A 17,233-nucleotide genomic window follows, 5' to 3' on the forward strand; every position below is an offset into this window, starting at 1 on the left:
AAAAAGAACAAGCATTTTCTCCATTCCGAGTCAGGTGACATATTGAAACACGAGCCAATAAAATTATTTTCTGGAACTGGGAGATTTATTTGTTTATTATTTTGTATACCTTGTCGAGGCTCGTGTGAGAGCGAACACACAACGCACAGCAAGGGGGGGGGGGGCATGAGACAAGACAGGTGGGAGTGGGAAGGACAAAACAGTGGGGAACAGAGACATTAAGAGATCTGTGGAAGGGAAAGGGATGGGGCAGGGAACATGGGGAATACAAGATGGACATTACAGGGACTTTCAGGAAGGAAAGCAGGGAATTTGAAGGAGGTGGGCTTGGGTGGATTATCGGGGGTCGAAAAGATCGAGGGTTTGGATGGGAGATGATAAGAGGTGGTGGTGAACAGCTGTTTTGAAGGCTTGAAGGGAAGAATGGGATTGAATAGAGTGAGGGAGTTTATTCCAAAGGCGGGAAAAAAAGAGGAATGAAAGAGTGAAGGTGAGCAGTGATTCGTGATTTTGGTAGTTTTACCAGAAGGGGGTTGTTGGCAGACCTTGAGCGCCCTGCGGAAATGTGGTGGGGACAAATCGCAGAGAGAGCAGGGGGGGCGAGGCTGGAGAGGAGACGGTAGAAGACAGAAAGACCACCGACAAGCCTGCGGTGAGAGAGTGAGAGGGCCAAAGACTCAGCCTCATTGCAGGAGATGTCAATGATCCAAAATGCCTTGGTTTCCACAGCGTGAAGCCGAGAAAGGTGGGAGGTAGGAGCGCCAGCCAAGAGGGGAAAGCAGTACTCCATCAGGCTGCGGACAAAAGCTTTGTAAGTGGTCAGGAGCTCAGGTGGGCCGAGGAAAGGCTTTGCACGATGGAGGATTCCCAGTCGGTGACTGACTTTGGAGGCGAGGTTTGAAATGTGGCTTTCCCAGGAAAGGTCATGGCAGATAGTGAGACCCAGAAGCTTAAAAGAAAGGACTTCTTCCAGCGGATTGCTGAAAAGTGGATGGGGGGGTTTTCTAAACGGTCCTTTCGGAGAGACATAGTGAGAGTGTGAGATTTGTCCGGATTGAAAGACATGTTCCACGTGTTGGACCAGTTTGTGATTTTATCCAGATCTGCAGTGAGCGAAGAAGCTGCTGCTTGCCGGTCTGAGGGATGACCGATGGTACAGCAGAGGGTGGAGTCATCAGCAGAGAGATAGAGAGGATTTTCCAGAGAGTCGGAGATTTCATTGATGAAAACCAGAAAAAGAACAGCGCTACCTTGAGGAACTCCAGCCTGGACAGGAAGAGGGGATGAAAGAACTCCATTTTGGGCCACACGGTGACTGTGACAGGAGAGGAAGTCTGCGAGCCATGAGTGGAGATGGCCTTGGATACCATAGGAAGAAAGTTTGGTGAGCAGGGCAGTGTGCCAGACTGTGTCAAAAGCATATGATATGTACAGGGATACGGCTCGGATTTCATGTCTGGCATTGAGGATCTCCATCCATTGTTGGGAGAGCAGAAGCAACAAATCCAGGCTAGAGTGACCTGGTCTGAAACTAAATTGATGATCGGAAATCAGGCCATTGGAGAAGAGGAAGGATTTAATGTCTGAAGCGATGATGGATTCCATAACCTTGCTGATGATTGGGAGAAGGCTGATTGGTCTGTAGTTGCAGGGATCTGTTTTTGCACCTTTTTTATGCAGGGCAGTAATGTTTGCTGATTTCTAAGCAGATGTCAGATGACCTTGAGCAAATGAGATAATGAATAGAACAGAGAGAGAGTGAGCAAGAGCAGAAGAGCAGGTTTTTAGGACACGTGGGCTGATGCCGTCTGGGCCGGTTGCAGAATCTGAGTCGAGGTTTGACAGCAAGCTCTCCACCTTGTCAGCAGAAAAGGACAGAGTCCAGGGACACACACACACACACACACACACACACACACACACACACACACACACACACACACACACACACACACACACACACACACACACACACACACACACACACACACACACACACACACACACACACACACACACACGATGATATTTCAAAATGAAATGACAATTTGAATCAGGCGATAAGCAGAATTATTACATTGCATGGGCCAGCCGAGATCAAATGGAAAATGGACAGTATATTGTTAAAGAAAATGAAAAAAAAACATTTTTTTAAAGGTTATAGACCTTTTTTGTTTCTTCCAATGTGTGTTTTCTTTTGTTCAGATCATTCTTGCTTAAGATGATGCAATATCTTGTAAAATTTCTCCCAATAAGAATGAATGTGTGTAATCTTCAAGCAAAAGTATTATGAGCAGTTTTGGGAAAGAGGAGTGGGAGGATGTGGTGAGAGGAAGAAGAAGATTGGAGTTGGGGGAAAGGAGATGTGGAGTTGATGGAGAGGAAGATGGGGATTGGGGAGATCGGAAGATAATGGATGGGAACAAAGAGTAAGGGGGAGGAGGATGGTTGTGAGACAAAGAGGAAGGGGAGGAGGGTGGTGGTGGGACAAAGAGGAAGGGGAGGAGGGTGGTGGTGGGACAAAGAGGAAGGGGGAGGAGAGTGGTTGGGGGACAAAGAGGAAGGGGAGGAGGGTGGTTGGGGGACAAAGAGGAAGGGGGTGGAGGGTGGTTGGGGGACAAAGAGGAAGGGGAGGAGGGTGGTTGAAGGACAAAGAGGAAGGGGCACCAGCGTGGTTGGAGGACAAAGAGAAAGGGGGGAGGGTGGTTGGGGGACAAAGAGGAAGGGGGAGGAGGCTGGTTGTGGGACAAGGAGGAAGGGAGGGAGGGTGGTTTGGGGACAAAGAGGACGGGGAGGAAGATGGTTGAGAGACAAAGAGGAAGGGGGAAGAGGGTGGCTTGGGGACAAAGAGGAAGGGGAGGAGGGTGGTTGAAGGACAAAGAGGAAGGGGCAGGAGCGTGGTTGGAGGACAAAGAGAAAGGGGGGAGGGTGGTTGGGGGACAAAGAGGAAGGGGGAGGAGGCTGGTTGTGGGACAAGGAGGAAGGAAGGGAGGGTGGTTTGGGGACAAAGAGGACGGGGAGGAAGATGGTTGAGAGACAAAGAGGCAGGGGGGAGAGGGTGGGGTGAGGACAAAGAGGAAGGGGGGGAGGGTGGTGGGGGGACAAAGAGGAGGGGGAGGATGGTGGTTGGATGACAAAGAGGAAGGGGAGGAGGGTGGTTGAGGGACAAAGAGGAAGGGGGAGGAGGATGGTTGAGGGACAAAGAAGAAAGGGAGGAGGATGGTTGAGGGATAAAGAGGAAAGGGAGGAAGGTGGTTGAGGGACAAAGAGGAAGGGGAGGAGGATAGTTGGGAGATGAAGAGGAAGGAGAAGAACACATTTTCAAACACTGATGAAGGAAGAAAGCTACTTTCATGTATTATTTGTATGTTTACAGTTCTTCTACTCTTACGGTTGTCTCATTCTCAGTATTTATCAGTATTTAAAAAGGGCAGAACATTCAAATACGTTGTTTGTAAAGAGCAGTTAAAAGAATGGACAAACATTATTAAATGAGCACAGCTGAGAAAAAAAATGAATATCATAAAACAAGAAGAGGGAATGAATGACTTCTACAAATTGATTGGAAAGTGAACAGGCCAAGAATTGGCAAACCTTGACAGCAGGATTTAGTATGATGAACATACAGGATTTTCTATGTGACACTCACTGCAGTTGTACATTCGGTTGAGCTGTAAGCGGTCCAGCTCGCTGATATCCAGTCTCTGTCCAATGAAGTCCATGAAAATTGGGTCCCTGGTTATTATTGTGTTGAGACCTGGTGCCGTCTGGAATGCGGTGGAGCCATAGTGCATCACGGATGAGTAGTCATACGGCACGTTCAGCGAGTCAGATTCCTGCAGGGTATTCTTTTGAAAGTTGCGCCATCTCCCTGTATGGAAAAAATAATGAAACTAGAAGGGCACTCAGAAGAGCGCATGGCATACCTCCGCCACGTAATGTCTGATGCACGATAACATATCGGGCCCAATACATTTTTGAAATATCATGCCGTTCATCGTTTTTGGCCCAATCTCTCAATGGTGAAAAATCACTTTCAAAATTCAATAATTCTCGTATCCAGATCCGGATCTTCACCAAAAGCGAATCAATTCATGGTGGCACACATCCAACCTGTCCAGCAAGTTTCGTCTGAATCCGTCCACAACTTTTTGAGATATCGTGCTAGTCATAGTTTTTAGCACCATCACTTAAAGATGAAGAATCACTAAAAAATTCGAGTAATCGGATCCGGATCCAGATCTTCATCAAAATCTCACCGTTTCTTCCTTGTCACACACCCAACCTGCCAACCAAATTTCATCCAGATCTGTCCCCAAATTTTGAGATATCCAGCACACAGACAAACAAAGAGACAAACAAACAAACAGAGAGGGGTGAAAACAGAACCCTCTCTACCTTCGGTGGTGGAGGTAATAAGTTTATTTTCAGAAATCAGGTTGTTGAAAAGCGTTTAAATTATTATCTTGCCAAAACGAAGTTTTTGCAAGATATGTTAGTCAGCTTGTATGTTTTTTTTTTTGTTTGTCTGTAATCACGTATAAAAAATTCTGCAGAGCACAGTTTTCATTGGAAATTTTTGTAACTTCGCATATCAGAGGCCTATAGAGGTCCCTTTCAGCGCACAAAATTTTGAAGGTCAAGGTCAAAGGTCAAGGTCACTGTCGCAAATCAGGGGAGTCGCCGAAACCCTTATTTTTTGAGTAATTTTGATCGGATCGTCTTCAAACTTCATGGGAATATAGTTCATGGTCTGGCGCTCAGCTGATTAATTTTTGGTGGCGATTGGCCTTGACCTTCATATGTTTTTTTTGTTTTTTTGGTCTGTAATCACGTATAAATCACTCTGCAGAGCACAGTTATCATTGGAAATTTTTGTAACTTCGCATATCAGAGGCCTATAGAGGTCCCTTTCAGCACATAAAATTTTGAATGTCAAGGTCAAAGGTCAAGGTCACTTTATCACAAATCAGGGGAGTCGACGAAACCCTTATTTTTTGAGTAATTTTGATCGGATCGTCTTCAAACTTCATGGGTATATAGTTCATGGTCTGGCGCTCAGCTGATTAACTTTTGGTGGCGATTGGCCTTGACCTTCATGGTTAGCACCTAAGGTCAAACATATTTGACCCCAAGGTCAAATTTTCTAGTTTTAGGAACCATCTCGTGTAGCACCTCAAATTGAACACCTCGATGAGTGCTTTCTAGATATGTCAAGCTTGAGACATTATGACGTCATTTGGTGACGTTATGAGGCAAAAGCATATTTTTCATGGTTACTCTGTAGAACGATTCTCATCGGAATCTCTCGTAGGCAGATATTCCTCAAGGAGCCGCTCCTGGTGGCGAGCAGCTCTGTTCATCTCAGTGTGACCTTAAAGAAGTCACACGTGGTCATCTTTTGGCAAGATACGGGTCACCCTGCGGGTGACATTGGTTTATTATTTTTGCAAGCCTCCATGAAAGGCAAAATGACAGAACACCATCAAGGAGACTTGGAGCAGGTTGAAGATGTCAGAAAAAGTAAGATGAGTCCTTGAGAACCACAATGGGTCAAACCACTCTTTCTCTCATTTTTGAATTTGCAGTGCCATTTTTGGTCATATTCCTTCATGTCTGTACTTCAATTATAAAAATTATAAACTTGTCATTTACAGAAAGTGAACATCACTGAAGGTATTTCCGTATCATGGGATTTCATACTGGATGTGTCTCATCTGAATGTGATGAATGAAACACATATACACACACACACACACACACACACACACACACACACACACACACACACACACACACACACACACACACACACACACACACACACACACACACACACACACACACACACACACACACACACACACACACACACACACACACACACACACACACACACACAGTTATGCAGGAAACAAAACTGAATGTGATTCCCTGGAATCTGCTCCCTCATATTTTATGACATTTCAATGATGGCAGAGTCACAAGCTATAAAGCCTTATTTGGGTGAGTGTCAGATGGTCTGGTGTTGTAATGAAGGGCTCAAATGAAATAAAGATAGAGAGATGTGTACATAGATGTACATAGTTGGTAGTGAGCATCCTGCTTGACAGACTGTAAGGAATTACAGGGATAGACTGACATGTGGTTGTTGGTGGTCCTGCATGTAAGAAAAATAACAAAACATAAGACAGCAATAGAAAAGCATATCTTTGAGAAGAAGGAAGGGAGTTGGTTGGCCAAAGATGGCATACATACCTGCTGCACAGTAGTTATGCAGGTAGCAGCAGGTGCTTATCTATTTAACAGGTGTGCCAGTTTAGTAGGATTCCATATATGCCCTTCCGTTCCATCACATTACATGTACCTCCTCTGAAGGTTCTTTCTCTTCTCTTCCCACTGCTATTACACCCACTACCCCCTCTTGTTCTCTCCTCACTTGTTTTGCCTTTGTCAATTTTATTTTATCAATTTCACTCCACAGGCAGGAGAAATCCTTGACAACTGTTCATTTATCAATAGATAGATAAACATATAAGTGTGAAAACACACACACACACACACACACACACACACACACACACACACACACACACACACACACACACACACACACACACACACACACACATATATAAACACAAACACACACTCACACACATATATACACCCACACACACACACACACACACACACACACACACACACACACACACATATATACACACACACACATACACACACACACACACACACACACACACACAAACACACATATATAAACACAAACACATACACACACACATATATAAACACAAACACACATACACACACACACACAAACACACATATATAAACACAAACACACATACACACAGACATGGAGGTGGATACTTTGAGACCTGAGAGGGCTCTGTTCCACCTTCTGAAACCCGCATATGGAGATAACAACCAATGATACACACGAGAGTGAGAAAAAAACAAGGACAAATGTGTCTAAGAGCAGCGTCCTAAAGGTTTTGTCGGCTAAATCAAAATAAATAAAAATAAAAAATAAAAACAACAACTTCGGATATTTCGTCACGTGCCTTGATTAAGCCAACAGCGAAACCCGTCATAATATATTTACGTATTTACGATATATCGTGTATTTACGAAATTACAATACGATAAATGGAATAATCTTTAAATAGTAATGTGAACTTTTCGAAACTTTCAAGCAAATGTCCAAATATATTTAAAAGTTCATGATAGACGCTCTCAAAAGGCACCGTCAATGCGAGAATGTGTACATGTGCTTAGTATTTCAGGAGATCCGGACCTTGTATATACAAGAGCCGAGTCCTTGAGGTTAAGGTAGAAGCAGAATAAGAATAAGAATAAGAATAAGAATAAGAATAAGAAGAAGAAGAAGAAGAAGAAGAAGAAGAAGACCGAGCTCTTTATGATCAGCGTTCGCTCCGCGAGACGCTGCTAAAAAGATGAACAAAACCAGAATGTGGCAACAGATGCTGTGAGTGGTGCTTTGTCATTTACCATGCCGAATGTTGTCCCACTGGATGGTGACATAATCATCACGGTCAGCCCGAGACTGTTCATGCCAGATTCCAAGTGCGTGTAGTAGCTCATGCTCCACAATGGAAATGTGGTCACATCCAGAGCCAATTGAGAGTTTCTGAAGTCCTCCTTGCTTTCCCACATAGGACCAGCACCTGTAGACAAAACATGTTTCAAGGAAGTATCCCAGGAAGTATCCTGTAAAACACCAGTCTCCTTCTTCCAAGTCACGGTAGCACCTTGTCAAGTCCATTTATTGTGTATGCTCCCCTCATCTGCTCCTTTAACTCAAATGACATCACTGCCGACCCTGCTCGAGCTCAACCAGAATGTCTCATTTCGTGTACCTCATTTGCCTCCAAATCTTATGTACCCAACCCATCCATTCTGTTCCCATGTGTTAAGCAACAACACAGTGAGTCTGGAGAATCAAAATGAGGAAAATGCAAAAGGAGTCATGTGAAAAAAAAAGAAAAAATACATGCAAGGCTAAAAAGGAGGCAGTGGAAGACAGAGACCACCGAACTCTCCATGATGGCAAGGTGATAGGCCCAGAGATTCGGCTTCACCATGAGAAATTCCATTGACCTTAAAGGCATTGGAATTGAGGGAAGTGGTTGAGGGGAAGCAGACTCCAAAGATAGACTTGCCAACATACCACCAGGTTTTAGAGGAGGGATGCCGGTTTGAAAGATCAGTGTTGAGGTTGGATAGATGTTGTTTCTGTCTCTCCTGAGAGCGGACACCCACTTGTTGTGGGCTTTGTGGAATGAACTGAGATTGCCTTCGGTCAGATTTGCCTTCCAGGAAGTGAAGGCAAGTTGTTTCAAAGCAACTGCCTCACCACATGATTCAGTGTACAATGGGCAGGAGTATGGGTATGATAACTGAAGACGAGATGGGATGAATATTGTGCATAAAGGGAGAGCAGGTGTCTGTGGAAGAATTCCCAGGCTGAGATAATATCATGGGTGGTAGATATAGCAGACCAGTCCTGAAGTGCAATGGCTGCTTGCAGTGCCTGCCAGTTTGCCTGATTGCACTCCCAGACTCGCCGATGCTGAAGCTGTTCTCTGATAATGGCTCGGTCACATGCATGAAGCAAAAACATACCTACTGCTTATAATTTAAAACACCTCATTGCACTGCAAAACGTGGGGACAGGAATAGGTTCTGTAAATGGTGGGGACTTGTAATACCCTCCCCCACCTGGGGGCAGTGCTATACGATACACATTTACATGGAGAATTTGCGCCCCTCCCCCCCCCTTTCCACCCAAAAACCACCGGCAAAGATAAAAACACCCCTATACATTAATTGGGGTTATGCTGATCCTATGCAGCAAGTCCGGATGTAATTGGGTCAGAACTTTAGGAGGAGTAGTGCGACAAACAAACAAACACAAACACTGGTGTGTGAATTATCATAAGGAACATTTTAAGTCTCCTTGTTGCATTCCCTAATTTGTTTAACTTTATTGAGTGTTGGAATTTTCTTTATAAAATGGGGAAAAAAATTGGTCTTGTAATTTATCTTAACTGGTGTGTGCCCGTATGTATGCGGCCGTACGTGCAAAAAAACAAACAAAAAATAAATTTCAAACCGCGTGCCAGAAACAACAACCACACAGGCCGTTCCTTCGCTCTCAAGTGCCTGTACATGCGTGGCCGTACATGCGTGCCCGTACGTGTGTGGCCGTACGTGCAACCCCCCCCCCCCAAAAAAAACAACAACTTTCAAACAACCACACAGGCCGCTCCTTCGCTCTCAAGTGCCTGTACATGCGTGGCCGTACATGCGTGCCCGTACGTGTGTGGCCGTACGTGCAACCCCCCCCCCCCAAAAAAAACAACAACTTTCAAACAACCACACAGGCCGCTCCTTCGCTCTCATAGACGACGACTGGATTGGGACATTGTGTTTATCTATAAATGTGCATAAGAAATCGAGAAATTATTAGAATACAGAAAGTCATCACTATCCGGAAGTCCGTACGTTGTAACCCGTAATGGGGAACGCGGCTGAGGATCTCTTCCCCATCGGGCACGCCGACGCAGCAACGTGTCCTGTTATTGGTTTGGTAAATAAATGGCCATAACTTGGGAACCACTTGTCCGATTAATATCAAACCTTGAAAAGGCACATACTCAGGTCCCCAGCAATATAGCTGGCAAGTTTCAATTAGATCAGACCAGTGGTTGTCGAGAAACAGCGGTCACAGACACGCGCGCGCACACACACACACACACACACACACACACACACACACACACACACACACACACACACACACACACACACACACACACACACACACACACACACACACACACACACACACACACACACACACACACACACACACACACACACACACACACACACACACATTGCTGGAATTATAGATAGACAAAGGTCCTGCAGTCCCACTTTCCTGTTGTCACTGATGATACCATGCAGGCTTTTGTGTTTTCACCTAACCTCATTTCGATGTCCTCAGGATACTTATAGCTGTTTCAATGGCTCAGCCAGAAGATAAAATATGTGACGTTGTGATGTCCCCAAGAGGATTATGGGAGTAACAGCAATGGCTTCATTGACATGGATCAGTGAACATAATCTTTGCAAACAGGATAATGGACTGGGGAGCAACTATTGTGGTAAAGATTATAGATATATCTCTTGGCGTTTGTAAAATTTCTCAATAACTTCGATAACATTCCATACCCAGAGTATTTCACCACAGAAAGGTAATCCTGTTCGCCTGTCCAGGGTACAAAGTCAATGCAAGATTTGAGGCGAAACATGTCAAATGCTTGCAGAATGACTCCCATGGCATTGTGATCTGCAAAATGAACATATGGTTTCAACATCAGCTTGTACACCAGGTTACAACATCCAGCCCCATTTCCACCACCACAATGGAACATAAACACCCCTTGAAACACACAAAGTGGAGAATTTATCAATTTTAACGTTTAAAAAATAATTCATGCAGATCTACCAAGTTCACTTGATAAATGAAAATGAAATACATTACAAACTATAACATTCATACATGGAAGAGTCATTTGTCATTGTTGAAATCTCACAAAATGTGCATATTACAGTCACGTGGTGTAACCACTCCCCCTTCCTTCTTTGGAGGGTATTTAATACTTGGTCTCTCCCTCTCTATCGAGTGCAGCCTGTGGCTGCTGGTTGCATCATTGGTTGGGACGTGGCTATGCCGCTGATGCAGTGTCCCCTGACCAGTACACTGGTGCTCACTTTGCCGACCTCGGAAGGATGACAGGCTGAGTCAACCTCCTGGTGTATTTAATTCAGCGGCCAACGTGGCTTGAACTCAGGACCCTAGGATCCCAAGCCGCCACCCAAACCACTTAGCCAACACCAGGCTTGCAACACCTGGTACATGATGACTGTGCAGTCCCAAATGAAAAACATTGACTTGACACCTACCTGCTGGTCAGCTATACCAGTTGGTGGCGTCTTCATATTTCAACATGACAAGTGGGCCCATTCGTCCGATGAATCAAATTTAACATTGGTCTTCACAGCCTTGTTGCATACCCGCCTGCTGTAGTGCTTGAGCATTAGCTTGCTTTTCACTAAGCCCACTTGTGCTTGCGGCCAGCGCCAGGATTATATGTTCGTTATTATTATTGCCATATGATACTATTCTTCTTATTGTTGTTGTAAATACAATTAGTTTTAATTGGTTTATACTATGTTACAATGTTGTCAATGCTTTTGTTATTTATTTTGTAATTAGAATGCCATGCCGTGTTAAAGGCCCAGTCACACCTTGACGTTTTAGCCAGGAATAGCAACGTATAAAAATGAACGTAAAACGTTGGCGTACGCTGAAGTTTTGAGGTTTTTTTTAAAGTTTTGGTCGTATTCATAACGTGTTGGTCGTATGCATAACGAATTAGTCACGGGCACAGAACGTTTCGTTGTGTTAAAGATAACTTATACCAACGAATGCTTAGCCTGTTGTCGGCGTTCACGACCTACGCCCAACGATAGTTTAACTTAGTCATAGCGCGCTGCACGTATCGCCAACGAACTCGTGGTGTTCTCTGTTAAAAACCTGCCGCACGCAGATTTAAATCATAACCGCCTGAAAATTGGAAGTGTCGTAATCGCAGTCACACCTTGACAATTTAGCCAGCGTATGCCGACCTACGAAAAATGTGTCTAAAACGCTGGGACACGTCGAATACGGTATGGGTAAGTTGTGTATACGTTAGGAGCACGATGAAAAACAATGAAGTATGCTGGCATATTACGTGGTATGTCTAGTACGTCGTGAAATTTCAAGCATGCTGAAAATTTTACAACGTACTCGACGTATGGCTCACAAGTTCCGCATACGCTGGCGTAAGTTCTCGGCACGCTCCGCAATCGTTTACACACGTCGGCCACACGTTACTTGTAACTTACTCATAAGTCAAAACACGTCGAGGTAATGTTTACCATACCCGAAACTTAATTTTTAGCCTAAGAGTAACGTGCTTTGAACCTATTAGTGGCGTGCTTTGAACCTATATGGAACGTATCTCAAACGCACATTGGCGTAAGTAGACGAATTCGATTGGCGTCTTTCGCACGACCACAGAACTTACTGAACGTGTTTCTAACTTACAGCTACCGTATAATGGCGATTTGGCAGCGTTTAGGGGAATTGGTATATACAAACGGGCTTCACAAGATGAATCTGTCAGTGTTCCAGACTGCATGTTAAGTAGATGTCAATGTCAGAAGCAGTGGCAGTAGTGGTAGTGGTAGTAGTAGTAGTAGTAGTAGTAGTAGTAGTAGTAGTAGTAGTAGTAGTAGTAGTAGTAATAGTAGTGGTAGTTCGAGAGAATTTAGTGATGTCGATGTTATTAGTAGTGGTAGTTCGCGAGAATTTAGTGATGTCGATGTTAGTAGGAGTAGTAGTAGTAGTAGTAGTAGTAGTAGTAGTAGTAGTAGTAGTAGTAGTAGTAGTCGTAGTTCGAGAGAATTTAGTGATGTCGATGTTGGTAGTAATAGTAGTAGTAGTAGTAGTAGTAGTAGTAGTACGAGAGAATTTAGTGATGTCGATGTTATTAGTAGTCGTAATAATAGTTCGAGAGAATTTATTGATTTCGATGTTGGTGGTAGGAGTAGTGTTGCAAAGTGTGAACAACGTTCGTGTAGCGTGCTTACAAAACGTTACTCATAGGTTAGAAATAAGTTTTGGGTACGCTAAACATTACCTCGACGTGTTTTGACTTATGAGTAACTTACAAGTAACGTGTTTCAACGTGTGTCAACGATTCCATAACGTGCCTACAACTTATGGCCAGCGTAGCAGAACGTGTGAGTCATACGCCGGCATACGTCGTAAAATTTCAAGCATGAAAAAATTCGAGGAAAACCCAAAAGTTCAACGTTTAAAGCCAGCGTACTACGATGTATGGCAGTGATTTTCAGCGTGCTCTCAATGTTATCAAAACTTACCCACAACGTATTCGACGTGTACCAGCGTTTTACACAAATTTTTTCAAAAATCGGCATAAGCTGGCTAAAACGTCAAGGTGTGACTGGGCCTTAAGCTGCTTTATTTGCCTTAACATGGCGTGCGTTTAAAACATGGGAATTGTAACGGATTTTCAACGGATAATGTAACGGATATTCAACTCAGGAGGTCATGACGATCATTTTGGTGTGTCACATTCCATATCAGAACGCTCTTGCAGAATTCCACAAAAAAACATCACACACACACACACACACACACACACACACACACACACACACACACACACACACACACACACACACACACACACACACACACACACACACACACACACACACACACACACACACACACACCTCATCCATTCATAGTGGAGTTTCAAATGGTCCACAGGGTCTTCAGGGTCTTTTACTTCCTCTGGGTCTTTTGGGTCCTCAGGGTCTTGGAGGTTTTCAGTCTTTGGGGTCTTTGGAGACTTTTGAGTCTTTTAGGTCCTCTGAGTCTTTTGGGTTATTTTGGGTCCTTGGGAACTTTTGCATGTTCTGGGTCCTCGGGAACTTTTGGGTCATCTGGGTCTTTTGGGTCCTCTGGATCTTCTGGATCATTTCGGTCATTGGGGAGTTGTGGTCCTTCCTGGTCTTTTGGATTCTCTGGGTCTTCTGGAACCTCAGGGTCTGTGGGGTCTTTTGTATTTTTTTATTTATATATACACCGTTTTTTTGGTTTTTAAAACATATCTCCATATCCACTGTTATTGGTTTTAAAAACATTTCTCGATGAACTGTTTTTTGGTTTTTAAAACACTTCTCCAAATACACCGTGTTTTGGTTTCTAAAACATTCCTCTATGTACATGGTTTTTTGGTTTTAAAATTATTTATCAATTTTCTTCATATTGGTTTTTAAAACATTTCTCTATATACAACGTTTTTGGTTTTTAAAACATTTCTCTCCATTCCCCATTATTGCTTTTTAAAACATTTCTCTATATACACTTTTTGGGGTTTTTAAAATATTTCTCTTTCGACACCTTTATTGGTTGTTTTTTTAACATTTCTCAATATATACTATACACCGTTTTTTGGTTTTTAAAACATTTCTCTATATATGCCGTTACTGGTTTTTAAAACATTTCTCTATATTCACCGTTATTGGTTTTTAAAACATTTCTCAATATACACCGTTTTTTGGTTTTTAAACAATTCTCTATATTAACCGTTATTGGTTTTTAAAACATTTCTCTATATGCACTGTTTTGGTTTTAAAAACATTTCTCTGGATACACTGTTTTTGGTTTTTAAAACACTTCTCTACGTACACTGTTTTTGGTTTTTAAAACATTTCTCTATATGCACTGTTTTGGTTTTAAAAACATTTCTCTATATACACTGTTTTGGTTTTAAAAACATTTCTCTGTATACACTGTTTTTGGTTTTTAAAACACTTCTCTACGTACACTGTTTTTGGTTTTTAAAACATTTCTCTACATGCACTGTTTTGGTTTTTAAAACATTTCTCTGTATACGCTGTTTTTCGTTTTTAAAACATTTCTCTACATACAACATTTTTGCTTTTCAAAGCACATCTCCATGTTAAATCTTTTTGGTTTTCTTGAATGGCAAATTTGAAGGACTCATCATTTGGCCATATTGTAATGGTAGGTATTATCACCGTTTGGTGCGATCCTGCAATCGATGCCCACAGTAGTCGTTCGTTGATGTTACACACAAAAACCTTCATTTACTCTACAAATCGATCATCTTTTTATTTGGACGGGGTAAATTGACATCCAATCGCTAAATAGAAATAACCTGGCATATGTACATGAAGCAATTACAACTCAGGCTAAAAGCGAAATATTAATTCATTTGACTGGAGTCCTGCGCCCACTCTGAATTGTTCATCCCTTTATTTAGGTGTGGTAAATTGGCAACAGTTTGCTACGTCACTTGCAAAATATATATATATAACCTGGCTTACATACATGAAGCAAAAACGACTCCAGATTAAGTGCATAAATAATACATCGTGGTTGTACAGCTCAGCTCAGAGAGATTGCAATTCGTCAATGGGCTGGGGGTGTGTTCAGTTACCGAGTTTCTTGTACAGAGCTCACTACGTGGTTTAAGAACTCAAACAAGCACTCCATTTGAAACCATTGATAAAGAATGGCTGGCTTGTGTAAACATAAAGAATGGCTGGCTGGCTTTCCCACCTCGTGTAAACATTTGTATTATTTTTAAAAATTCATTCATGTCTTAAAATAGCCTTGTTTTTCACATTTTCCCGATGACGTAAAAAGGTGACATACCAAGACTGCTGTCCAAATGATAAGGGATGACGTTGGTCCAATGCATGGTTTTATTTCGGATTGCACTTCTGTACTTCCCATCCTGGAGATAGCACACAGAACATGAAAGAAAAATCCTCCTTAGAAGAAGGTTCTTCTCAAACCCTGTTCTCTTGTAGCATGACATTCTTCTACAATGTTGTATTTAAAGTATTCTTCCAAAACAAACATCTAAAATTACATTACAGTGAAATTATTAACCACCGAAACGGTGGCTTATGGATTTGGTCTTGATTTTCGTGTTCGTGCGTGCAACCATGCGTACGCAACCAAATGTTTGAAATGTATGGACCGATTTTATTTGTACTTGGCAAAAAGACAACACGTGATGGTGTACATATGCACGTCATTTTTTGGGGGATTTCAGATCCAAGATGGCCGACCGGCGACATTTTAGTCATAAAAAACCCAATGTTGAACACGTCCTCAACCATTTCTCAGACATGCATTTACCGATGTTGTTCAAACTTGGCAGACAGATAAAAAATAATGGTTTACGTATGCATGTCATTTTTCTTATCGAGATCAGATCCAAGATTGCCGACTGGCGGCCATTTTCTGACTTAAATATGTCTCCAAGCATTTCTCAGACATGCATGGCCCGATTTTGTTCAAACGTAGCACAAGCATAGTTCATGATGGCATACATGGGCATCTCACTTTATTTTGTGATCTGATCAAAGATGGCTGACTGGTACACTGGCAGCCATGTTAGTTGTACATAAATATGGGCTTGCCCATTAACTCCACACAGCAAAATTATTAAAGCAATGGGGGCGGACATTTTATGTATTTTTTACTTGTTCATAATATTTCTAATTTTGATCTATCTTCAACTTTTGTTGCATGTTACATCAAGATCATTAAAAATCAGTTGTGTGAGAAAGCAACATTTTGGCACAGAAATAAAGCAGAAACATATTTTTAACATATTTCCTTCTCACATACCCAACCTGTTCGCCAAATTTCGTCCGAATCGTCCATAAATTTTTGAGATATTGTGATATATATCATTTTTGGCCCGATCTCTCAATGGTGAAGATTCACTTTAAAAATTCTAGGAGTTGGATCCGAATCTGGATCTTCACCAAAATCTAATCATTTCGTCCTTGTCACACACACCGAACCTGTCGACAAAATTTCATCTGGATCTGTCCACAACTTTTTAAGACATCCTGTACACAAACAAACAGAAAAACAGGCAGAAAAGGGTGAAAACAGAACCTCTTTCACCTTCGGTAGCAGAGATAAAAATAGGTGAGGGAGAGCGTAGTGGAGGGGGGGTTGGATTGGGGGAGGGAGGGAGGAAAGGAAAATCACAATAACCTACAGAAAAGGAAGTGTATGAGTTGGTGAAATTAATGACCATCATACTCTTTCAGAATACGGTTCCAATTCTAGCAAAACTACATTTTTAAAATTAAGCAGAAAAAATTGGAGCACCAAAGTTTAACCGTTTATGTATGAAGAGCGGGAGACTCTCCACTCCTGATTGATGAAACATTCATCACCCATGATGTACCAATGATTGTTCACACCATTAAAAAAGAATTTGGTTGTAAGAAGTTATACGGGGGGGGGGGGGAGTTGCCCCCCCCTCAAATATGTATTTCCTTTCTTCTCTGAAACCACACACAAAATTTTGATGAATCTTGACCACAACTTTTATCACTGGTGATGTACCAAAGTTTGTTCACAGCATTAAAAAAACTATCTGTATTTACTTTCTTCTGCATTACATATTTCGTGGGTCATCCATGCCTACCAGTGGTTCCCTGGTTATCTTATCCAGCCGCTACCAGGTGAGTGCCCAGG

The 17,233-nt window shown here is 42.5% G+C and overlaps 1 protein-coding gene across 2 annotated transcripts in view; it reads right to left on the minus strand.

The window, feature by feature from the left end:
• The window catches only part of LOC147019850 (meprin A subunit beta-like), a 42,796-nt gene that overhangs the window by 20,516 nt on the left and 5,047 nt on the right, over positions 1 to 17,233 (minus strand). For both annotated transcript variants that reach the window (XM_085894622.1, XM_085894623.1), the window contains exons 5-8: positions 15,380 to 15,461; positions 10,285 to 10,402; positions 7,537 to 7,712; positions 3,650 to 3,871 (exon numbers count right to left, since the gene is read on the minus strand). In XM_085894622.1, the coding sequence (XP_085750748.1) occupies positions 3,650 to 3,871; positions 7,537 to 7,712; positions 10,285 to 10,402; positions 15,380 to 15,461 (598 nt within the window). The remainder of the gene's footprint in view (positions 1 to 3,649; positions 3,872 to 7,536; positions 7,713 to 10,284; positions 10,403 to 15,379; positions 15,462 to 17,233) is intronic.

The sequence above is a fragment of the Eptatretus burgeri genome, chromosome 9 (assembly GCF_056783735.1).
Source record: "Eptatretus burgeri isolate ZD-2024b chromosome 9, Ebu_testis_v1, whole genome shotgun sequence".
Lineage (NCBI taxonomy): Eukaryota > Metazoa > Chordata > Myxini > Myxiniformes > Myxinidae > Eptatretus > Eptatretus burgeri.